The 25,111-nt window shown below is 43.4% G+C and overlaps 2 protein-coding genes across 4 annotated transcripts in view; one reads left to right on the top strand and one right to left on the bottom strand.

Moving 5' to 3' along the window:
* The first annotated feature begins 5,124 nt into the window (after nt 1-5,124).
* star (steroidogenic acute regulatory protein) lies at nt 5,125-17,272 on the top strand. The gene is made up of 7 exons (XM_033013816.1): nt 5,125-5,224; nt 7,537-7,650; nt 9,497-9,624; nt 12,265-12,423; nt 13,335-13,519; nt 15,535-15,628; nt 17,162-17,272. Exons 1-7 carry the CDS (start codon nt 5,161-5,163, stop codon nt 17,270-17,272), a joined length of 855 nt encoding a protein of 284 aa, XP_032869707.1. The 5' UTR covers nt 5,125-5,160.
* A 3,051-nt stretch (nt 17,273-20,323) lies between these two features.
* ash2l (ASH2 like, histone lysine methyltransferase complex subunit) overlaps nt 20,324-25,111 on the bottom strand; it is a 30,728-nt gene continuing 25,940 nt past the window's right edge. For all 3 annotated transcript variants that reach the window (XM_033014001.1, XM_033014002.1, XM_033014000.1), the window contains 3 exons: nt 24,442-24,540; nt 23,247-23,306; nt 20,324-22,091 (listed from right to left, as the gene is read on the bottom strand). In XM_033014001.1, coding sequence (XP_032869892.1) covers nt 21,984-22,091; nt 23,247-23,306; nt 24,442-24,540 — 267 coding nt within the window. In that variant the 3' untranslated portion in view covers nt 20,324-21,983. The remainder of the gene's footprint in view (nt 22,092-23,246; nt 23,307-24,441; nt 24,541-25,111) is intronic.

The raw sequence follows: 25,111 nt of genomic DNA on the forward strand, positions 1-25,111 counted from the left end.
TTTGTTTGATTCCTTTCAATTTACTTAATTACTGGATTCAAACATGTCTCTGGAGCAAAGGTTCAGGGTTGTGGATACATGTCCAGTAACTGAAGCATTATGCTGCTGCAACTTTTAAGCTTGTAAAGAGGCCGCAGAAAGCTTCTGAAGGGAAAACAAAAACAAGCTGAAAAATCCAACATTTTCATTGTTAGGATGCAGGTTAACTGTTAATATGGTGACAATGTTTAAATATCTATTAACAGAGTCACAATGTTTTAATATATATTTATATGTAAAGGACAGAGTGTACAGGCCACTTCTATATTTAAAGCATTTTCAGGCAGGAGTCATTGACACAAGATTGGGGGCACGTGTGGGCAAGGGATTGGGGGCATGTGCTCGCACATTGAAAGGCAGTGGAAGTCATTTCTAGAATTAGTCATTGAGACAGAATCGATTGCTGTGATCCCATGTTGGATTAGAAAGAAGGATGAAAGGGTTAGGAGGAAGGGAGGATGGGTGCAATTAGGTCTATTTGTTCATTTGGAGATGTGGAGGGTGAACTAGTTGGGCCGAATGGCCTCTCAGGACTGTAACTTATGTGTTTAGGTACGGATGTGCAGTGGGCTAGCCAGAGTAAACCTTCCATCCAGGCTTGCAGAACAAGAGTCCGAAGAAGGGTCCCGACCCGAAAAGTCACCCATTCCGATGCTGCCTGTCCCACTGAGTTCCTCCAGCATGTTGTGTCTATCTCTAGAACCCCCCCTCCCCTCCCCTGGCTCTCAGTCTGAAGAAGGGTCTCGACCCCAAACGTCAGCCATTCTTGCATACAGTTTTGGTCTCCTAATCTGAGGAAAGACATTCTTGCCATAGAGGGAGTACAGAGAAGGTTCACCAGACTGATTCCTGGGATGTCAGGACTTTCATATGAAGAAAGGCTGGATAGACTCGGTTTGTACTCGCTAGAATTTAGAAGATTGAGGGGGGATCTTATAGAAACTTACAAAATTCTTAAGGGGTTGGACAGGCTAGATGCAGGAAGATTATTCCCGATGTTGGGGAAGTCCAGAATAAGGGGTCACAGTTTAAGGATAAGGGGGAAATCTTTTAGGACCGAGATGAGGAAAACATTTTTCACACAGAGAGTGGTGAATCTCTGGAATTCTCTGCCACAGAAGGTAATTGAGGCCAGTTCTATATGGCTATATTTAAGAGGGAGTTAGATGTGGCCCTTGTGGCTAAAGGGATCAGGGGGTATGGAGAGAGGGCAGGTACGGGATACTGAGTTTGATGATCAACCATGATCATATTGAACATGCTCGAAGGGCCGAGTGGCCTACTCCTGCACCTATTTTCTATGTTTCTATGATGTTCAAGGAGTCTACTTTGCCAAAAGTGAGTCTGAAGTCACCCATTGATTTTCTCCAGAGATGCTGCCTGACCCACTGAGTTCCTCCAGTACTTTGTGTCTATCCCATGCAAATAGTTATATCAATGCCTGCAAAAACCATGCAGGGCATGCAAAGTAACAGAGAACTTGTTTTCCTTTAGCACCTTTCGCAACCTTACACTGCCCCCAGGAAGTGACGTGCTGGTGAAGTATGGTCATGATGGAGTTAACCCTGCAGGAAATTCAACACAGCACCCAGCCGCTCAGAGTAATATGTGATGGGCTGGGAAACAGTGTTAGTAATATTGGTTGAATAAGACAGTAGAAGGAGCCACCACTCCTCCCGCACCATGCAAACTATCCCATCCACCTGTGAAAGCCATCAGGATGTCAATTTAAAAACCCTCCTCTCACAGTGTCAATCTCCTGTATCGGTCGTGGGCGTCAGACCAGATTATCTGTCCAGGTGTCTGACGTGCGGCTCAGACCAACAAACATCCCACCCTAGAAGGGACGGTGCTCACTCCCGTGGAGCAGACAACAATAGCGCCTTGGCATTTTAATCTCTCCTCTGTTGTAATCATCCTGTCCGCTTCGATACAATCCCCCAACAGATGCTGGTTGGGAGAGATACAATGGATCACCAGCTCCCACATCTGGAAACATTATTACAGCTAAATCCTTGAAGTCAAGTTCACCCCTCAGTAAAAACGATGCCAGCTCCTCAGTATCCTCAAGAATATGTGCGGATGAGGAGAGGACACAGATGCAATTGTCTTTACTGCTACACTTTCAAAGGCCCGTTTGTACGGTGGCTTTGTATCATTTAAACGTCTGACGAAAAGCAGTTTTGTTTGCTACGATTGGTTGAGGTAGTCGAGACTGACGTTCAACTAGTTATCTAGCTATTTAAAAGTTGATCATATTACATCAGACAGAGTCAGGAGAGGGGGTGAGGCTTTAATTGCAAACTTGCTACTGAACGGCTACAAAGTATTCAAAGACTCCAAATCATCCCAAACTATCCAATATTTCAGCTATCGATTGGAAAGAAATTGTATAAACTAGTATCCCGAAAGTTTGTGACTGCTACTTTGAACTTAAAAACCTCCAACTAATCTTGGAAATAATATCGGTAAGTCTAGCAAAGCCTGATGATTAACTTTATTCATGAAATTGTTTGAAATGTTGGTTTACAGAGAAGATCTACTATTTTCGAACTGTTGTTGCACTGACTGTGATATTGATAATCTGTGACAAAGCAAAGATCAAGCCTTTGAGGGTCATTGAAGGGTCTACTTTTGCAAGAGCCCATTGATTGAACATCTTGCATTGGTTGATGCAGGACAATTATTTTCCGCATACTGCACTGCGTCGCTCCAATGCAACTGTTTCCAGCTTGTTGAATAAAGTCAGCAAACGGCAACAATGCAGTTTAAGAGGAGGAAGGATTAGAAAGTAAGCAGCAGGCCACGCCAGAGAAAGAGAAACACAGTTAATGGTTCTGATCGAGGTTTCATGAAAACCTAAGTTCAAGAGGAAGACAGACACAAAATGCTGGAGTAACTCAGCGGGACAGGCAGCGTCTCTGGAGAGAAGGAATGGGTGCCGTTTCGGGTCGAGACCCTTCTTCAGAAATTTCTTTAGTCAGAGGGTGGTGAATCTGTGGAATTCTTTGCCACAGAATGGAGGCTGGCAATATATATATATTTAAGGCAAAGATAGATAGATTCTTGATTCGAGTCAAGAGTCAAGTCAAGAGAGTTTTGTGTCCCAGATAGGGCAATGAAATTCTTGCTGCAGCAGAACAGAATATGTAAACATAATACGGAGCAGGAGATAAAAGTTCAGTGTGTCTATATACCATACCATACCATTTACCAAACGTTCAGTGTGTCTATATTACTACAAGTGTCAGGGGTTATGGGGGGAAGGCAGGGGAATGGGGTTAGGGGGGAGAGATAGATCTGTAGACTTGATGGGTCAAATGGCCTAATTCTGCTCGTATCACATGACATTATGATGTGCTGAAGTGTGAGATTGGAAGAGTAGAAGAAACAGTATTTTATAAATGATAAGATTCTGTTCCATGAAAACCGAAAAAAACTGCAGGTGCTGGAAAACCAGATTAAAGGCAGAAAATACTGAAAATATTCAGCAGGTTGGTTCTTCTTCAAATGGAAATTACACTTGAGGTTTATCTGTGCAAATATAATTTGAATATTGTTATAATACTTCCTTTAGTCTTCAACTAATTAGATGATATATGTACCACCAGGCTTACTTTACTTTAGTAAGCCTGGTGGTACATATATCATCGAATTAGTTATATTAGGTACATATATCATCGAATTGATTATATTTGCACAGGTACACTTCAAGTGTAATTTCCATAATCTAACACCCCACTAGCTCACTCTCCATCCACACTGAATAGATTCTTGAGTTCATGTGGAAACAAACAATATAGTGCAAAAAACAAAATATAGCCCTAACTCGAGGCTGTTTGCAATTTAGTTGGAGCTTGTAGTGTTCAATAGCCTGACAGTTGTTGGGAGGAAGCAGTTCCTGAACCTGGATGTCACAGTTTTCAGACTCATTCAGAATGTGTTTAGATTTTCAGAGAGTCCATTCATAAAGTCTCACACCAGAGGTTGGTCAAGAATATCTGCACTAGCATCAAATCAGCACTACACCGATGTTACCTGTCCACTCTCTGTGTTTCCATACGTACTCTATCACTGCCCACAGTAATGGCATAGAATGAAATATTTAAAAGATATTTCCAGCATAAACGTTCTCCAAAAAACAGGTAATATACAGAGCTCACTTTCAGGACCATTTAGCACAGAAGTGATCGGGCCAAAAACAATGGGGAGGGTTATGGAGGTGTAGAGGATTACTCTTAACCAGGAGAGGTGAACACTGATGAAGGTTATGGGGCACTCAGAGATGGTAATGTACAAGTGACTGGCACTGCCCCAATTGAATATTCCTTCCTTAGCTGAATTCCCGTATTTGGCCTTTATACAGCTGCACTTCAATAACAAGATTAATAACAAGATTCATTCTGTACCGCTGGCTAACACTAAGGGCATTTATCAAAAGTTATCTGAAGGTCAATATTTTGCCCAGTTGTAAAGTGACAGGTAATCTGGGCAGGTGAAGGATGTGCAAAGACAGGGAAGGTGCAAGGTGACCCAAAACAGTGATGTGGCGCAGCGGGCCAGCACAGTGGCGCAGCTGGTAGAGTTGCTAACTGGGTTAGATCCTGACCTCGGGTACTGGCTGCGTGGAGTTTGCACGTTCTCTCTTTGACCCTGTGGGTTTCCTCCTGGTGTCCGAGTCATAGGGCGTGGAAACAGGCCCATCGGCCCGACATGCCCACACCGACCAACATGTACCATCTACACTAGTCCCACCTGCCTGGAACGGAACATTGTCACCTTCCATCCTGTCCATCTTCCTGGTGCATGCAAAGTGCTAAGGGAAAAACTTGTTGATTTCACTTCTTGCATGAAAATAAAAAATCCGATCTTGAAATATGGGAAGACATGATTTAACAACACCAGTAAAACGTTATCGCTTCTTGGTGCATTGTGCAAGTCAAGTTCGATGAATATTCCTGGCATTTGGATGTAACTGTTGCAAGTGTACTTGACATTGTGCTTGCCACCGCCATAAATTTCATGCCAGATGTCAACTTGTCCTTCACAGAGAGTATAAATAAACTAGCACGGAGGGCGAAAGGCAGAAGAGTGTCTGAGTGAACGTACACCACACACAAGATGATTCCAGCCACTTTTAAACTCTGTGCGGCAATCTCCTATCAGCACGTCCGGACACTAACAGGTAACTCCAAACAACTCATTCTATCCGTTTGCTTTGTGGTAATTAACTGGTAATACTTTGACGTCCAAATCAATGGTAGTTCGACCACCGTAGATATAAATGCCAAGGATGGAGCAGAGGAACAGAGGGGAGAATATGAATTGGCTTCTATGTTGTTTAGATGTTTCAGTGACATGAAGATCAGTAGAATTGTAAATGGCTTCAAATGGATGCATGTGATTAACCTCATTGATCTTTCTGCCATTAGCAGAAGACGCTGATCCATTAAACTGACGGATATTCTTGAAGTTCAGTATTTGCCGCTAAGAATGTTACAAACATTTGGACTCACAATGGCGTCCTTCACATGTCCGAATGCAAGGACAATAAGTGCCAATGAAGTTCTGGTAATAGGATGTGCTTTGTGTTTTCACAGGAATCTCAATTTTCTATAGATGTCGACAGCAAAACATTTATCTTTACAACAGGAAAGGTTTATTGCCATTGGCACACTTCCTTTTCTCCCTGATCTACATTTGCTTCTGAGTTTGCCAACAACAATTTTGAAATCCTCGGTGCTTTTTTTAAAATGACAGTACGTGTCAGTTACAACGTTTCGACACCAATAAAAAGTTAACCAGATTGATGCACAGCAGTCAATAATTGTTTCATTCGTACTGGTGCCTATTATGTCTACAAGTGAAGCATTGGAAATCCTTACCCTTGTTTCAATTGCCTCTATGGTCTCATTCCTCCCTCTCTCCCTCCCTCCCTCCCTCCATCCGTGTGAAGCAAAGACATAGGAGCAGAATTTGGCCACGCTACTCCACCATTCGATCTATTTTTCCCTCTCAACCCCATTCCACTGCCTTCTCCCCGTAAACCTTTGGGAATGGAGGAGGCCCAGGACAGAGAGGTCAGTGTGGGAATGGGAAGAGGAGTTAATGGGGATAGCAACCGAGAGATCTATTAGAGGCCTTGGCAGACCGGGCGCAAGTGTTCAGCGAAACCACCCTACATCCTAAATCTTTCCAAGATATGTGCAACCTTAGCTTCTTGGTAATTGCAGAGTTCAATCCTTCCACCGAGGAAGCTGTGCCCTCCCACAGATGCCTGGGGCTGTGGTTTTGGATTTCCCTTGTGTAACTCTTCAATCTTTTTCCTCCTTCAAGACCCTGCACATCTGTGACTGCGCATGTGGCTGCCCATGACGCAGGGTCAATCTTTGTTAACAATGCGTCTGTGATGAGCTTTGGGATCTGTTATGCTTTAAAGATGTTGATCTTTAATGGAAGATACCAAAAGGAGTTTCACCAAGTCTATCGCTGCCTCCATCCTGTTCAAGAATCAACCAACAAGATGTTGATCTGCAGAATGAACCAACAGAACCTGCGGTTGGAACCTGAGTTGGATGATCAGCCATGATCATATTGAATGGCTCGAAGGGCCGAATGGCCTATTCCTGCACCTATTTTCTATGTTTCTATGTTGCAATTGCCAAACCATCTCTTGATCTTTAATATATTTTCCTGTTCTTGCTTACTGGTCAAAAACAAGTGTTTAAGAAGGAACTGCAGATACTGGAAAATTGAAGGTAGACAAAAATGTTGGAGAAACTCAGCGGGTGAGGCAGCATCTATGGAGCGAAGGGAATAGGCAACATTTCAGGTCGAGACCCTTCTTCAGACTTGAACAAGGGTCAAAAACAAGTAATTGCTTGGGCCTCCTGCATGTCCAAAGAACTGTCTCTTGATGAGATGTGAAATCTCCACCATCTCAAATCAGAAAGAGTCTCCAGATCCCCATTTGGGGATGGAACAGGAGGCTTTGCAACAGTCCTGCTGGCACTCATCCCTTGAAAGTAGATTAATCCAGTCATTTTGACCAGTCTGTGGAAGGGTCTCAATCAGGAACATCTTCCTCCACAGAAGCTGCCTGACCCACTTAGTTCCTCCAGCACTTTGTTAAAGATTCCCAGCACCTGCGGATCCTTGGGCCCCCATTATCACATCATGGAGAAGGCAGGAGAATGGAGAGAGAAGTGTAGATCAGCAATGATCAAATGGCGGAGCAGACTCGATGGGTCAAATGCCCTAATTCTGCTCCTATGTCATATAGGTATTGCTGTTTGTTAGTTCTCGCCAAACACATCTAAATCAACGTGCGTTTCCTGCACTGTAGTAAATACAGGATATAATCAGTTTCAAAAGATTTTTATGCGTTTTGAAAAAGGTGGATTGATAAATGAAGGTTTTTGATTTGTTTTACATTGCAAACAAGTCTGTGTTTGAGACACTCAGCTGACAGTTTAACACGTTTCTTCTGCGCTCCAGGCTTGCGGCACACGGCAGTGGTTGCTCTAGGGCACCAGCTGAATCACCTCAGGCTTCAGAATCAAGGGCCCAGCTCGTGGGTGAACCTGGTCTGGAGGAGAAGCTCCCTGGTCGGTAAGTGCAGATCTTTACATGCTCATACATTAACTTGGATAGTTTGCTCTGGAGTGCCAGAGGTTGATAGAACTTTATAAAATTATGAAAAGCACAGATAGGGTGTACAGCCAGAAGGGGCTTTATAATAGGCCCATGGGTAGGCTTGTTCCCCAGGGTGGAGAAGTCAAATACTAGAGTGTATAGCTATAAGATCAGAGAGAAAAGGTTCGAGAGATGTGCGGGGCAAGTTATTTATTTACACACACAGTGTGGTGGGTAGCTGGACCGCACTGCCTAGGGTGGTGCTGGAAGCAGATACGATATTTGAGGCTTTGTAATAGGTATATAATGGAGGGATATAGAACACGTGCAGGCAGAAGGGATGAGTTGAAGTGGGCATCATGTACATCACAGACATTGTGGGCCGAAGGGCCTGTCCATCTGCTGTGCTGTTCTATCTTCTACATTTGTCGCAACATTCACAATGTATTCCAGGATGGAAGGTCAGTGTGGGAAGAGTCAGACTGTGGTTCCTCATCAATACAACACACAGATATGTGGCCTAGTAAGATGCAGTGATTGTTTTGTGATGGTACACACCAGTGCTGCAGACCAGCACCGCTAAAAAAGTTTAAACGTTTAACATGCGTTTTTTTATTCATTTATGAAATGAGAAGCTGATTAGTCGTAAAATCAAAATAAAAGAGGGATTATATTGATGGAATGAAATTGTTGGTAAATGTTAAATTATATGTGTACTGGCACCTTATTGCCTACAAAATAAAAGCATTGGTAAAATGTTATTAATGGCATTGTGGCAAATCTGTGGCCAACCACTCCTTCCTGGTTAATACCCTCCAATCCTCCAGGCAGTATCCTGGTAAACCTCCAGCACTCTCTCCAAAACCACCACAATCTCCAATGTATAGCAGATTGATCATCAGGTCAAATTGAATTTAAGAAGGAACTGCAGATGCTGGAAAATCGATGGTACACAAAAATGCTGGAGAAACTCAGCGGGTGCAGCAGCATCTATGGAGCGAAGGAGATAGGCAACATTTCGCGCCGAAACCCTTCTTCAAACCTCGCTTCAGTCTGAAGAAGGGTTTCGGCCCGAAACGTTGCCTATCTCCTTCGCTCCATAGATGCTGCTGCACCCGCGGAGTTACTCCAGCATTTTTGTAAGTCAAATTGTATTGCTTGGGCATTGCCAGTTGTAATTACATTGCCCCAGGGAAAGACAGCCTGATTGCATTAAAAATACTCAAAGCAAAGGGCAACATCTGCTGTGTTTCACTGCAAGATAACTTCTACAAAATGTGTTTAAACTGTTTAATATTATCAAATGTGCAGAATTATTTGATCCTATTATAATTTGTATTCATCACTGTAAATGTCCAAGAATAAAAAGTCAAGTGTAACGATCCAATGGTGGACATACCAAAAAACAGAGCCATGATAATTAATACCATGCTTGCTCGATCCATGCTGCAGAAAGATTCATTGTTATCACCTTGGTAATCTATCTCTGACTAAAAATGCTTAACATTCATAAATCACCAACCTCTGTTATCAGGCTTCTGAACGGTGCTTCCATAAGCTGGGGTACTGTCCAGTTCCTTCTTCCCCTTTGTGGACATTGTAGTTTGTCTCTGGAACTGGTGCACTATGATGCTGATAACTATATTCTGCACTCTGTATGTTCTCATCTATTGTACTTGAGTTTGACTTGATTGTATTTATGCATGATCTATCTGATCTGTTGGGATGGCAGTCGAAACAAAGTTTTTCACTGCACCTCGCTACACGTGACAATAATGAACCCAAACGCCTTCTCTCTCCATCTCTTCCCATTTCCCATCAGGTTGCAGGCTTGAAGAGCACCCTTTCTCTGAGACAGAAATGGCCTATGTTAAGCAAGGTCAAGAAGCCCTGCACAAGTCCCTCTCCATTCTCCAAGATACAAGTGGATGGAAATCCGAGATCGAAGCAGTAAGTCGCAATATTCCCAATCAATTAAAGATTGACATCGTTCACATCCCCCAGATAGCACTGCCTTGGTTTAACTTTGGAATATGCTCAAATTACTAACAAATTCTAAGAAATCATCGTAAATCAAGTCGGCTGGTTTGCAATTTTTACTGGACTGGAATTTGGTTTAGTTTTAGTTTAGAGATACAGCACGGAAACAGGCCCTTCGGCCCACCGAGTCCGTGCCGACCAGCGATCCCTGCACATTAACACTATCCTACACACACTGGGGACAATTTACACATACACCAAGCTAATGGACCTACATACCTGTACGTCTTTGGAGCGTGGGTGGAAATTGAAGCTCTCAGAGAAAACCCACACGGTCACGGGAAGAACATACAAACTCCATACAGACAGCACCCGTAGTCGGGATCGAACCCTGAACTTCTCACCCACCACTCCACCTCCAGGTCCCTCAGATCGGCCGACTTGGGGCTGCTGAATATCCCGCGGTCTAGGCATACGCTTAGGGGCGACCGCGCCTTTGCGGTTGTAGCTCCTAGACTGTGGAACAGCATCCCCTTCCCATCAGAACGGCCCCCTCCATCCACTCCTTTAAGTCAAGACTAAAAACGTACCTATACTCCCAAGCCTTTCCTGATGTCCACTGAGTGAGGGCTACATGTATATATGTATGTAGTTTGTTTATATTATTCTTATAACAAATGTAAAGCACTTTGGCCAACGAGAGTTGTTTTTTAAATGTGCTATCTAAATAAATGTGACTTGTGACTTGACTTGTGACTGGTCTTCGGCGCTGCAAGCACTGTAAGGCAGCAACTCTGCCACTGTAAGGCAGCAACTACCCTAATTCTTGATTAGAAGTGTGTCAGAAGGTTACGGGGAGAAGGCAGGAGAATGGCGTTGAGAGGGGAAAGAGATATGAGCCACGACCAAGTAGCGAAGCAGTCTCGACTGGCCATGTGGCTTAATTCTGCTCCAATGTTTCATGGTCCTGGACCATAAACTGGCAAAAATATAGACATGGTGTCAAAGAAGCAAAGCCAACTTGTTCAATGGAAAGCAATAGTTGACACTTTGTTTTGAAACCCTCTAGAATCACATCGATGACAGCCCTGATGCAAGTGATTCTACAGGGTGTCCAAATCAAAGTGTCAACTAGTGCTTTCCAATGGACAAGTTGGCTAGCAGGGTTTTGATCCCAAACGACGACCATTCCACTCCCCTCCCCACAGATGCTGCTCAATCTGCCGAGTTCTTCCAGGAGATTGTTTGTGCTCCAGATTCCAGCTTCAGCAGTATCTTGTGTCTCAACTTATTCAATGATCTTAGGCCAGATTACACATCATAAATGGATCTTGCATTCTTGGTTGAAAAGGGAGATATTATAGACAATAGACAACAGGAGTAGGCCATTTGGCCCTTCGAGCCAGCACCGTCATTCAATATGATCATGGCTGATCATCCCCAATCAGTACCCCGTTCCTGCCTTCTCCCCATATCCCCTGACTCCGCTATTTTTAAGAGCCCTATCTAGCTTGAAAGCATCCAGAGAACCTGCCTCCACCGCCCTCTGAGGCAGAGAATTCCACAGACTCACCACTCTCTGTGAGAAAAAGTGTTTCCTCATCTCTGTTCTAAATGGCTTACTCCTTATTCTTAAACTGTGGCCCCTGGTTCTGGACTCCCCCAACATCGGGAACATGTTTCCTGCCTCTAGCGTGTCCAAGCCCTTAACAATCTTATATGTTTCAATGAGATATCCTCTCATCCTTCTAAACTCCAGAGTGTACAAGCCCAGCTGCTCCATTCTCTCAGCATATGGCAGTCCCGCCATCTCGGGAATTAACCTTGTAAACCTATGCTGCACTCCCTCAATAGCAAGAATGTTCTTCCTCAAATTAGGGGACCAAAACTGCACACAATACTCCAGGTGTGGTCTCACTAGGGCTCTGTACAACTGCAGAAGGGCCTCGTTGCTCCTATTGGTGGAATTAAATTGTTCGGTGGAAGATAGCTGATGAGAGCATTATCATTTTTAGATCACAGAGTCAACTGACTTTTTACTGAATAGCTGGACACCATTTAGCCACCTCTACCATAAGACATGGGGGGGGGGGGTCTTGCATTCTGTACCCTTGAGGTCGGCAACCCCCCCCCCCCCCCGGGAACAAGAGCTGAAGAGGGCCAGGCGTGGAGAGGCACATCGGTTTCTGGCACATGGAGGTGACAGGCCTTTGTGGCCAGCTGGAGCTAGGACTGTAAAATGACACCTCTTGCATTAGACTCTTTGGGCTGTACACTCTGTCCTAACTGGGGATTGTGCTTATTACATATAGGGATAGTCTTGCTGACCTGTCTGCCAAAAATGTGTTTCATTGTACCTGATAATGAAACCACTGAAATTACATTTAAGGACTTAGAGCCAAGGCCATGGATTTAATTCACACATAGTATAGATTTGGAGTTCTCTCCACAAATCAGGATGGCAAATGGGTAAATGGAGTCGATGGTGCAGATAAGCTGTAAGTGATGGGGGTAAATAAATATTGGAATGATGGAGGAAGCTCGAGGGGCAGCAAGCAAGCTCCAGGACCCAAACTGAGTGAAGAATGTAACATTTTGAACTTTTAACAGGAAAATGGCGACAAGGTGGTGAGTAAAATGCTTCCGGATGTTGGCAAGGTCTTCAAGCTCGAGGTTGTGATGGATAAGCCCACGGATCTGCTCTACAATGAGTTGTTTGACAAAGTTGAACAAATGGGAGAATGGAACCCGAACGTTAAACAAGTGAAGGTAGGACATTTGGTGGTTGTATGATCAAAGCCCATGTTAAAATCAGGCGAGCAAACCTGAGGTACATTTAATTTCAATAGTAAATATTGAATAGCACAATTAATTCCCCAGTGACTTACAAGGCAGCTAGGAGAACACAAAGTGCCGGAGTAACTCAGTGGGTCAGGTAGTATCTCTGGAGAGCATGGATAGGTAACGTTTCAAATCGAGACCCTTCTTCAGACTGGAGAACATGGATAGGTGACGGTTCGGGTCGAGACCCTTCTTTTAAGGGGTTTAATACTATCCTACACACTAGGGACAATTTACAATTTGCAGAAGCCAATTAACCTACAAACCTGACCTCCCACGTCTTTGTAGTGTGAGAGGAAATCAGAGAACCCGGAGAAAACCCACAAGGTCACAGGGAGACTCTGTATAGACAGCATCCGTAGTTAGGATCAAACTATGTGTCTGGCGCTGTAAGACAGCAGCTCTACTGCTGCACCACCCTCCTCTGTGGCGGGAATGGAAGGCGACTGAAGAAGGAATCCAACCCGAAACGTTACCTATCCATTCCCTCCACACATGCCACCCGACCCACTGAGTTACTCCAGCACTTTGTTTGGCTCAAGATTCCAGCATCTGCAGTTCCTTGCACCTCTCATCTTTGTAAATACTCCAGCTCAGATTCAAACTCGCCACAGCAGTTCATTGTCTTATGACAAAAAGTGGAGTAACTCAGTGGGTCGGGCAGCATTTCTGGATAACAGGGAAAAGAGATACCACCTGAGCCTGTCCATGTTCTCCAGAGATGCTGCCTCACCAGCCGAGTTACTCCAGCACTTTGTCTATTTTTTGGTAAAGTGGCATTTGCGGTTCCTTGGGTTCTCATCGTTTTTTATAAATGTATGTATTTAAATTTGTTGAAGATATTGAAAAAGATCGACAAGGATACGATGGTCACCTACGAGGCTTCCGGGGAGACAGTGGGCAACGTGGTTAGCCCACGGGACTTTGTGAGCGTGCGTTACGCCAAGAGACGAGGGTCGACCTGCTTCCTCGCAGGGATGTCCACACACTGCGACATGATGCCTCAGCAGAACGGTTTCATAAGGTAACCTACCACAAACATCTAGGTTTAAGAAAGAACTGCAGATGCTGAAAAAAAATCGAACGTAGACAAAAATGCTGGAGAAACTCAGCGGGTGAGGCAGCATCTACGGAACGAAGGAAATAGGTGACGTTTTGGGTCGAGACGTCACCCAAGGGTCTCGACCCGAAACGTCACCTATTTCCTTTGCTCCATAGATGCTGCCTCACCCTCTGAGTTTACTTTGCTCCATAGATTCTGCCTCAACCGCTGAGTTTCTCCAGCATTTATGTCTACCTACAAAACCTAGGTATTGAATTTGCCCAAGATATTAGAGATCATATTGAAGAGACATGATTCGATTCCTCATCCAGGTACAAACTAATGCAGTTGGATACTTAGTAGTCCTGTTTTGGGTCCACAATTACTTTTGACCACATTACCTCCCCGAGTGTCTCTCTAGTTTCCATTGCTAATGTTCGAACTTATACTAAGTCCAACCATCCTGTGTTTGGTGACCAGCACTACTAAGATTCAGCTTTTAAATTCCCACTGTTTGTCGACCCCTCCCCTTTTCCCATTCTGACCTCTTTTATCCTTCATCCCCCTCGTACTGCCCAAATAACATGTACAGTCAAAACTTCTCTGCCCTGTCATCACAAAGATTGAAAGTTTTTGGTCCCCTAATTTGAGGAAGGACATTCTTGGGGGGGGGGGGGGGTTGCCGACCTCAAGGGCACAGAATGCAAGACCCCCCCCCCATGTCTTATGGTAGAGGTGGCTAAATGGTGTCTAGCTATTCAGTAAAAAGTCAGTTGACTCTGTGATCTAAAAATGATTATGCTCTCATCAGCTATCTTCCACCGAACAATTTAATTCCATCAATAGGAGCAAAGAGGTCCTTCTGCAGTTGTACAGGGCCCTAGTGAGACCACACCTGGAGTATTGTGTGCAGTTTTGGTCCCCTAATTTGAGGAAGAACATTCTTGCTATTGAGGGAGTGCAGCGTAGGTTTACAAGGTAAATTCCCGGGATGGCGGGACTGTCATATGCAGAGAGAATGGAGCAGCTGGGTTTGTACACTCTGGAGTTTAGGATGAGAGGTGATCTCATTGAAACATGTAAGATTGTTAAGGGTTTGGACACGCTAGAGGCAGGAAACATGTTCCCGATGTTGGGGGGGGGGGGGGGGGGGGGGGTGTCTAGAACCAGGGGCCACAGTTTAAGAATAAGGAGTAAGCCATTTAGAACGGAGACGAGGAAACACTTTTTCTCACAGAGAGTGGTGAGTATGTGGAATTCTCTGCCTCAGAGGGCAGTGAAGGCAGGTTCTCTGGATGCTTTCAAGAGAGAGCTTGATAGGGCTCTTAAAAATAGCGGAGTCAGGGGGTATGGGGAGAAGGGGAAAAGGCAGGAACGGGGTACTGATTGGGGATGATCGGCCATGATCACATTGAATGGTGGTAAGGGCCGAATGGCCTACTCCTGCACCTATTGTCTATTGTCGAACGTACATTATCTCTAGAACTTGCTGTCCCGTTTGTCTGATTACATTACCATCAAGCTCCTGCGGACATTTTGCTAAGTTTAGAATGTTATACTGTACTAAGGCAGGATGTCGAGTTTGATCATCAGGGAGCATAAACGTTGAAATACCATAACAATGGCAATTCTCATACAATTTATCACCACAGATTTCCCACACCAAGTAATACACAGAGAGCTGGAGTAACACACAAAGAGATTCGTTCCAACTTCTACAATTCTTTTGTCCCTTCTCAAGCAGTTTGGCTTCCAGATCTGCATTAGTTGCTCTATTAACTCCAGTTGTACATGTTGACATCCATTAAGCAAAGAATAAAATGCTGGATGAACTCAGCGGGTCAGGCAGCATGTGGAGGGAAATGGACAAGCAACGTTTCAGGTCGAGATCCTTCATCACAAGCTGTTGAGTTCCTCCAGGAGTTTGTTTTTTGCTCAAGATTCCAGCATGTGCAGTGTTTTGTCTCTCTGTTTGACATACGTTGTTCTGATTCCAGGGGTGAAAATGGACCAACCTGCATTGTCCTCCGTCCGTCTGCAGACGATCCGAACAAGACCAAGTTCACGTGGCTTCTGAGCATTGATCTAAAGGCAAGTCATTTGTTGGATGAAGGGTCAACACGTCTGTGTGTTGATTCAAATACACAAGAATTTGGTCATTTCCAAAGTTCAGGATCAGGAGGCAGAGAGCAGCCCGAGGTAAAAGTCACTATTTTCTGTGTGAAAGTTTAATCAGTCGGATCAGTTCCTTGTGGAGATCGTCTTGGCTGTATGATTCCAATACAAGGATGGTTTGGTAGCGCAATGGTTTAAGAGAGAGCTAGATAGGGCTCTTAAAAATAGCGGAGTCAGGGGATATGGGGAGAAGGCAGGAACGGGGTACTGATTAGGGATGATCAGCCATGATCACATTGAATGGCAGTGCTGGCTCGAAGGGCCGAATGGCCTACTCCTGCACCTATTGTCTATTGCTGCAGTATCAAAGCTTCAGGTACCCAGAATTGATCTCAATCTGAGGTGTATGTGTGAAGCTTACAAGTTCTCCCTGTCATTCGGTGAGCTGCCTTCCACATCCCAAAGTTCCTCTGGTAGTTAAATTAGTACTGTAACTGAGTTGAGCTCATGGAAGAAAGTAGAAGGTCAATTGATAGGCATGTGAGAGATTGAATACAAACAGAAAATAGTGGAAATACTCGACAGGTGAGGCTGTACCTGTGGGAAGTGAAACAGAATTAATGTTTCAAGTTGAAGACCCTTCATCAGAACTGGGAATGAGGGAAACCTTTGTTCAGCTGCAGGAGATGGGGAGGATGTCTCTCAGGGTAAAAACAGGTGATACTGGATGAGCTGTAAACAAGATAATCTGTAGACTTGACTTTAGAGTTTAGAGATCCAGTGAACAGACCCTTCGGCCAACTGGGTCCACGCTGACCAGCGATCACCCCATACACTAACCTATATACACTAGGGACAATTTTCAAACTTACCAACACCAAGTAACCTACAAATCTCTAAGGCGGCACCCATAGGTTGACCTACAGCAAAGGAAAGAAAATCGTCACTAACATTCAGAAAACATCCCAAATCCAATTGTCTGACAACCTATGGGGCTGACGGAGTAGGGGATATAAAGGACAGGTCTTTCAAAGATCCTGACTACAGGTGCTGTCAATGTGGAGTTTGCATGTTCTCCCTATGACCACATAGGTTTCCTTCCATATTCCAAAGACTTCCATATTTTTATGTTAATTGGCTTTCGTTAATTGCCCAAGTATATATGTGTATGTGTATATGTGTGTATGTATATATATATAACCCTAACCCTAACATATATATGATGCAAAACTGGGATTACATGGAACTGATGTACAGGCAAACTGCGGGCCGAAGGGCCTGTTTCCACACTGTATCTCTAAACTAAACTCAAATAGCAGGGATGTTCAGAATAGGGTTAAATGCTCTGCTCTAGCGCTGTGTAACTTTAATGCGATAGAAAACTGCAAGCTGGCAAGATTTACTGATATACACAAAATTTACTGCTCTTGCATTTCTTTAATGAAAAAAAAAGCTAAGTGGCATCTGAGAAATATTTCATTTCCAAATGTTTTCCCTTGTTTGGTGTAGGGCTGGCTGCCCAAGTCTCTCATCAATCAAGTTCTCTGCCAAACCCAAGCAGACTTTGCTCAACATCTGCGCCAGCACATGGACTCCAAAGCTGTTGCAAGCACTTGCTGAACCACACTGCATTCTCCAGAGGCGGAAGATCTCTCCCATCTGATTGGAACCTACTTTTGTGACTGACTGGAATGAATATCCAAATATGAACATTCAGAGAAAGGATCCTTCATTTGTTGAAAATCTATATTTATGAGGTTCTAGTTAAAACATGTGTCCATAATGTTTATTTCAGCCAAGGGAATGGTATTATGATGATTACAGTGCTCTCAAGTCAAAAAGAGGTTAGGTATTTATCAATATTATATCTCACAACAAGTAGCCATATAGTGCTTAGGGTCTTCTGTGTCATTCAATGAGATCAAGCCTGAATGTCTACTGTATTCCCTCTCCTGCCTTATCCCCATACAGTTCCCCCGACGGTTCTCAAATAACACAGTAAAGAATTACAATCTTGAGCGAAGACGTTTCTCAGCCATTTCTGCATTACAGGGGGCACTTTAGCCAAGGGATTACTCTTCAAGAATGTTATTTACTTGTCTTAAATTACCCTTCATAAATCTCAAATCTTCTATTCCATCCATTGATTAATTTCCCCATGAATCACATCAGGCTTTCAGATCAAACTCAGATAAGATTGCACATCAGACGTTTCAAACTAACCAGAAAAGACTTTGGTTGCATGGGGGATGTGTTGTTGTCTCAAAGATACACGTCCCATCCTCCTGCTCACTCGTGTCGAGGCAAAATGCACTGGATGTTGTCATTTCTTTCACTTTCACCTTCAAGCATACCTCGGCAGCATAGTTGGGTGAGCAACCAACGGAGGCACAGTGAAGTTTTGTTGTAGCCAGAACTACCAATGTTCAATAGACAATAGACAACAGGTGCAGGAGCAGGCCATTTGGCCCTTCGAGCCAGCACCGCCATTCAATGTGATCATGGCTGATCATCCCCAATCAGTACCCCGTTCCTGCCTTCTCCCCATATCCCCTGACTCCGCTATTTTTAAGAGCCCCATCTCGCTCTCTCTTGAAAGCATCCAGAGAACCTGCCTCCACCGCCCTCCGAGGCAGATGTTCAGCTCACTGAAGCTGGTGCCTCACACTATTGTGGCTCAATACATGAGGAGAACAAAATATTCTGGGGGTTGGAATTCTTGTGGAATCAACTATAAGGAATCAACTGGACTATATCACTATTTACACAGATATCTTCTTATTTTATAGTATCTCACCTTCCGAACCCAATGTTTATGGTTTATTCCAAGCCTGCACTTGAGATATGCATGAGGATTTTTGATAAGTGATTACTGGCTGTGAAAACGCTGGAGAAACTCAGCGGGTGAGGCAGCATCTAGGGAGCGAAGGAAATAGGCGACGTTTCGGGTCGAGACCCTTCTTCACACTGAAGAAGGGTCTCGACCCGAAACGTCGCCTATTTCCTTCGCTCCCTAGATGCCGCCTCACCCACTGAGTTTCTCCAGCCTTTTTGTCTACCTTCGATTTTCCAGCATCTGCAGTTCCTTCTTAAACACTGGCTGTGAAAAGGTCAGGTTACTCTGCCAGAAACACTTCCTTGCAACGCAATGCAGTGTCTAGGTTTGCACTATATGCACATATGAATTCCAGTTCTTGTATTTAAAACTGTAATTGCATAGCACAATTAATGTGGTTATTTATTAATTTTGAAATTATTTAGTAAAAGGTCTGCAGAAAAATGCTGCACGTGGATTTTTATTTATTATATTTAAATAAATGTTAACTTCTAGCACCAAGTTGGACATTTCTTCTCAAGCATTGCAAAGATGCATTTAACATGATACAATTATAGTCATAACAACATTACTGCTATGTTGTTAAGGGAGTTAGGTTAGGTAAGGGGGAGGTACAGCGAGACCTGGGTGTCCTTGTACACTGGTCACTGAATGTTGGTGTGCAGGTACAGCAGGCAGTGAAGAAAGCTAATGGAATGTTGGCCTCATAACAAGAGGATTTCAGTATAGGAGTAAAGAGGTTCTTCTGCAGTTGTATAGGGCTCTGGTGAGACCACATCTGGAGTATTGCGTACAGTTTTGGTCTCCTAATTTGAGGAAGGACATCCTTGTGATTGAGGCAGTGCAGCGTAGGTTCACAAGATTGATCCCTGGGATGACGGGACTGTCATATGAGGAAAGATTGAAAAGACTAGGCTTTTATTCATTGGAGTTTAGAAGGATGAGGGGGAATCTTATAGAAACATATAAAATTATAAAAGGACTAGAAAAGTTAGATGCAGGAAAAATGTTCCCAATGTTGGGCGAGTCCACAACCACGGACCACAGTCTTAGAATAAAGGGGAGGCCATTTAAGACTGAGGTGAGAAAAAACTCTTTCACCCAGAGAGTTGTGAATTTGTGGAATTGCCTGCCACAGAGGGCAGTGGAGGCCAAATCACTGGATTGATTTAAGAGCGAGTTAGATAGAGCTCTAGGGGCTTGTGGAATCAAGGGATATGGGGAGAAGACAGGCACGGGTTATTGATTGGGGACGATCAGCCATGATCACAATGAATGGCGGTGCTGGCTCGATGGGCCAAATGGCCTCCTCCTGCACCTATTTTCTATGTTTCTATGTGTGGGCTGGGGGGACAGGTGGTCATTGTAAAGACCTGCAAGATTGGGTGGGGTACAAGATGATGAAAGGGCAGGTTTAAATATGTCAAAAGCATATCGACCACTTCTTCCCACCAATATTCAAGGTGGTCATGACACTACATATGATGGTGTACACATTGGATAGATATCGAACAGATATCATCATTTGCCCCCTGGAACCTGTATAGACTTACAGTCTGTTCCCCTAATCAAGATCTTCACCGCTTCTGACACCCTAGCTAAGAGCTTGGACATTCGAGAGCTCACTTGAACATCACAGCAATCCTCCTGTACTGTTTGGCACGCAACAAAAGTTTGTTACTGTTCCTCGGTACACGTGACAATAAACTAAACTATACATGTGGTTACATTGATGTATTCTCTATCTGAACGATGATGGTGAAACATATTTTGAGTCCATTAATAACGGTGAGGTGAAGTGTCTCCAAATACCCACAGAAAAGCGCTCCACGGACTGAAAATACAGGTCAGATTTATTTACAATTAAAATACACAATGTAAAACATAACAGCACTGGAATCTGAGCATTCACACTTACAGTTGCCTTCTTTTGAGTCAATACATGTTACCAATTTCTCTGCACCATCATTAACTCCAACCCGCTGATATTCCCCAAATCTCTTAGTACAACACTAGAGTGAGTTGTGGTACCGGGAATGAACGGACAGTAAAATACTGACAAACCAGAAAATAAGCTGCAAGTAAATTTGACGAATGGCATGTTAACAAATCCAATTCCAACCACGAGTCACATCAGAATTGTTTATTACAGCTGAAAATTGAAGTTATTTTTCTCCAAACATGAAATGAAATGAAAAGGAATGAATCCTCAAATATCAATCGATAATCCAATTTGAAAGCTTGTGTTGGCTTTTATAACGGAGCATAAATTTAGGTTGAAGTTGGGGGGGAAGTTGTGATATTAGAAGCTGAAAATATTACTGGAAAGAGGCAAAACTAAAGTTCAATCTATGAATCAATGACTGAAAGTAGAAATTGTTGGCATTTTTTTAAATAATCGGACAGTGAGGCCAAAGTGAACAAAGCTAACTGCCAAAATTGAGAAACCTTGTGCTATAACCTCAAAGCCCAAATATATAAAGATCAATTTTATCATTACAGATTAATGACATACCAGGCTACATTTTTGTGTACAAATTTTAGCGAGGCTATCTCTCCGTGAACCCATTATTCCTGCAGTTCCTGGACATTTAGTTTTGAGACACAGCATGGAAACAGGCCATTCGGCCCATCAAGTCCACACCGACCAGCGATCCCCGCACATTAACGCTACCCTACACACAATAGGGACAATTTCACATTGATACCAAGCCAATTAACCTACAAACCTGTACGTCTTTGGCATGTGGGAGGGAACCGAAGATCTAGGAGAAAACCCATGCAGGTCACGGGAAGAACGTACAAACTCGGTATAGACAGCGCCAGTTGTCATGATCGAATCCGGGTCACTGGCGCTGTAAGGCAGAACCTCTACCGCTGCACCACCGTTCTGCCCTTTTTTATAACTCATAGGGCAAGGCTACGTTCTGCACCATGGGATCCAATCTCACTAAATATTGTGTGACCTTTCTTCATTTCTTTACTTTGGGTCGGTACTGAACTAAAGCTTTGCAGTTGATGGCTAGGATCCTATGAAGCAGCAGCTTCTGCAGGTTAAATAGCAACGTTGTTGAACCAAAATACACAAACGTAGGACTCATTGAACTTGAGGATATGCCACCATTTCTTTGTTACTTAGTGGGAGATTCCATCTCAATGTAAAATAAATGCATCGTAAGGAAGCAACCGGGTAAGCAGATGATGCACTGGGTTATTGAGGGGGGTAAGGAGCTTATCAACAGGTATGGAATTGATAACTGTAGACCTTACAACTTACATATGTCTGGAGAGCATTGACATCAGGGAGGATGGTAAATGTTAACACTGGGACCAGCTCAGCTAAATCCACGCACACTGAAACTGTTCTGAATTTTACCATTGATGTACGATCCAAATACGATAGCTCGTAGCTGATGAGCCACTTCTATTCACCAGCTGAGCAGCACATCATTAAATAATTCTTAAGTCTGAGGATTTTCCTTCTCCACACGAGAGTTATGGCTCCCATGGAGGGCTTCTTCTGCCATCTACCTCGCCTTCAGCGTGGTAAAGTATATCCGCCAGTGTGTGCTCAACCACAGCATACCAGCCCATGTCACTGATCTGCAAAGCAAGTAGAGACAAGTTCCTGAAAATGCTGCTCCCTTCAAGCAATGCGATACTTTAATGTGTAAAAATATTTGTGTATGTAATCATGAGGGGAATATATAGCATGAATAGTCTTTTACCCGGGCTCGGGGGATCTCGACCGAGGGAACACATTTAAGGCGAGAGGGGAAAGATTTAATAAGAACCTGAAGAGTAACATTTTCCACATTACTATTAAAACACAAAGCACTGTGCTCTATGGTTTAATAATAAATCAATCCCCAAAGAGAATGGTGGATATGTGGAACAAGGTGCCAAAGGAAGTAGATGGGACAGGTACTATAACAACATTTAAAAACGTTTGGACAAGTACATGGATAGCATAAGTTTAGAGGGAATATGAACCAAATGTGGGCAGGTGGGACTAGTGGAGATGGGGCATCTTGATTGGCATGGACAAGTTGGGTCGAAGCGCCTGTTAAAATGCAGCATGACTATAATAGACTAAAAAAGGCAGAAAACAGACAATATTAGTTCTGTAAACATAAACTTGATTCAACGAAACTCATAAAGGTCAACTAGATGGCAAACGTGTATCTCCTGCGTCACTGGAAATAAAGTTTTCACAATGGAAAACAAGCATCTGCCAAAGCTGCCAACCCAAAATTTGTTTCAATCCATTAGGACAGCGCAAGGAATGATTGCATTTCTCAAAGTTATCAGTAACTCAATAACAAAGGGAAAAGTCAAGGCATGCCTAAGGACAAAGCACAATTCCTATTTTAAATGGGCTAGCACTGGCATGATGGACCAAATGGCCATCCTCCATGCTGCAAGTTTATGTTTTTTTATAAACGGCACAAGTCTGGTGAAGAATGGATTCCAGTTACTCAGCATTTTGCAGGACCTTTCAACCTCAATTTCTGATGTGTTATCATTACAAATGTTGGAAATAGCACCAACCTAATATCTCCAATCTTAAAAAAAAAAAAAGTTTTGCGGTTGAAATCCAAAACCCTCCCATCAAATTCTCCAAAACACAGGCAAATCAGTAAGGGAAAGTCAGGAGCGCGGAGCTCAATGCAAAAACGCTGCCAATCACTAAAGTGCATATCTATTTCTAAAACATTTAATGAACAACATAATCAAGAATTTATTTGCACAACTTACTGGTTTGAATGGAATGTCTTTGGGAGGATACTTGAAATTCGGTCCAAAGTTGATTGATACCTAAAGAGATAATTGGTACGTAAATTACATGCCTCATTTTAAATGTTTGGGGATCAGTCAATTGCCTGTTGGATTAAATTTAGTTATCGGACTAGCGTGAACATTGATTCAAAACATAAATATCATATGCAAAATTCCATTTCATTCGCCAAGATGCATTTGTTACTCTAATAATACTCTAATGATTAATCAAATTAAGGTCAGAGAATAAAAATTAACCTGCAGATAAAAGGATCCATTGGCAAAGACCCATTAAATCCATCTTGTTTTTATTTTTTTTAAACACATAAATGGTCCCCACTACCACCACCAGCCTTATCTTAGTCCCACTACCTCTGCACATATGACAGGCACCAAAAGTAGGTGCCCACCAGTAACTCAGCTTTGGGGTGTACCCACCTTTACTGATATTAAGAAAGGGGCTCCTCTGTGATGCTGACAATCACTGGCATTCTCTCTTGGCTTTCAGTCCAGATGTACCAAATGACCCATTAAAATCAATGGATACTCAGCCAAGACATTCCACGGTGTTAAGCAGTGAGACAGGGACTTCTTAGGTTTAATTTACCAATTGATGACTTGGAGTTTTTTTAGCCATCCCGACATAATTCAAATGTTTGTCCATTGATTCATTCACAGCCGAGAAGATTTTATTCTCAGCCCTACCTGCCCTGGAGAAAAGTGAGGACCGCCTTGTGCTGCCACAGTCCTCGCGGGCAGAAAGATACGTTATAGACTTGCATGGTGAAGCAGCTGTAGTGTTGCTGCCCTACAATATAAGAAACCCGGTTCAATCCTGACTGCGGGTGCTGTCTGTACGGAGTTTGTACATTCTCCCTGTGACCATGTGGATTTGTCCCCCTCCGATGTTCTAGTTTCCTCCCACACTCCAAAGATGTACAGGTTTGCAGGATAATTTAGCTTCAGTAGAATTAGTAAATTGTCCCTAGTGTGTAGGATAGTGCTAGTGTATGGGGATCGCTGGTCGGCGCGGACTCAGTTAGCCGAATGATCTGTTTCCGCACTGTATCTCTAAACACTGAACTAAACTCTAACACTATGGATGATATATTAATAAGATCTTACCACAAATCTCTCATTTAACCCTGTCTATATAGTACACTAACATACTTACTGTGCAGTTCTTGTACAAAGAAATTGCAGGATGATATACACCCGCATACACCTCTTCAAAGGCGGTCCCCTCAATCTCCCCATTCTTGTAAAATATCATCTGATCAAAACAAAATATGCGTCGTGATTCATCCAAGATAAATATCACAAATCCAATCCAAAGTTTGAACTGAAATGACATGCAAAAGACAGTTCTTCCTATGTGCTGTTTTATCACCTTGATTACTCCCTCGTGCGGAGGGGGGATCTTATAGAAACTTACAAAATTCTTAAGGGGTTGGGCAGGCTAGATGCAGGACGTTTGTTCCCGATGTTGGGGAAGTCCAGAACAAGGGGTCACAGTTTAAGGATAAGGGGGAAGTCTTTTAGGACCAAGATGAGAAAAACCTTTTTCACACAGAGATTGGTGAATCTGTGGAATTCTCTGCCACAGAAGGTAGTTGAGGCCAGTTCATTGACTATATTTAAGATGGAGTTAGATGTGGCCCTTGTGGCTACAGGGATCTGGGGGTATGGAGAGAAGGCAGGTACAGGATACTGAGTTGGATGATCAGCCATGATCATATTGAATGGCGGTGCAGGCTCGAAGGGCCGAATGGCCTACTCCTGCACCTATTTTCTATGTTTTTATGTATCTGGAACACTCCAGGCTCTTGAGGCATGTGGCAGAA

The sequence above is a fragment of the Amblyraja radiata genome, chromosome 39 (genome assembly GCF_010909765.2).
Source record: "Amblyraja radiata isolate CabotCenter1 chromosome 39, sAmbRad1.1.pri, whole genome shotgun sequence".
Taxonomy (NCBI): domain Eukaryota; kingdom Metazoa; phylum Chordata; class Chondrichthyes; order Rajiformes; family Rajidae; genus Amblyraja; species Amblyraja radiata.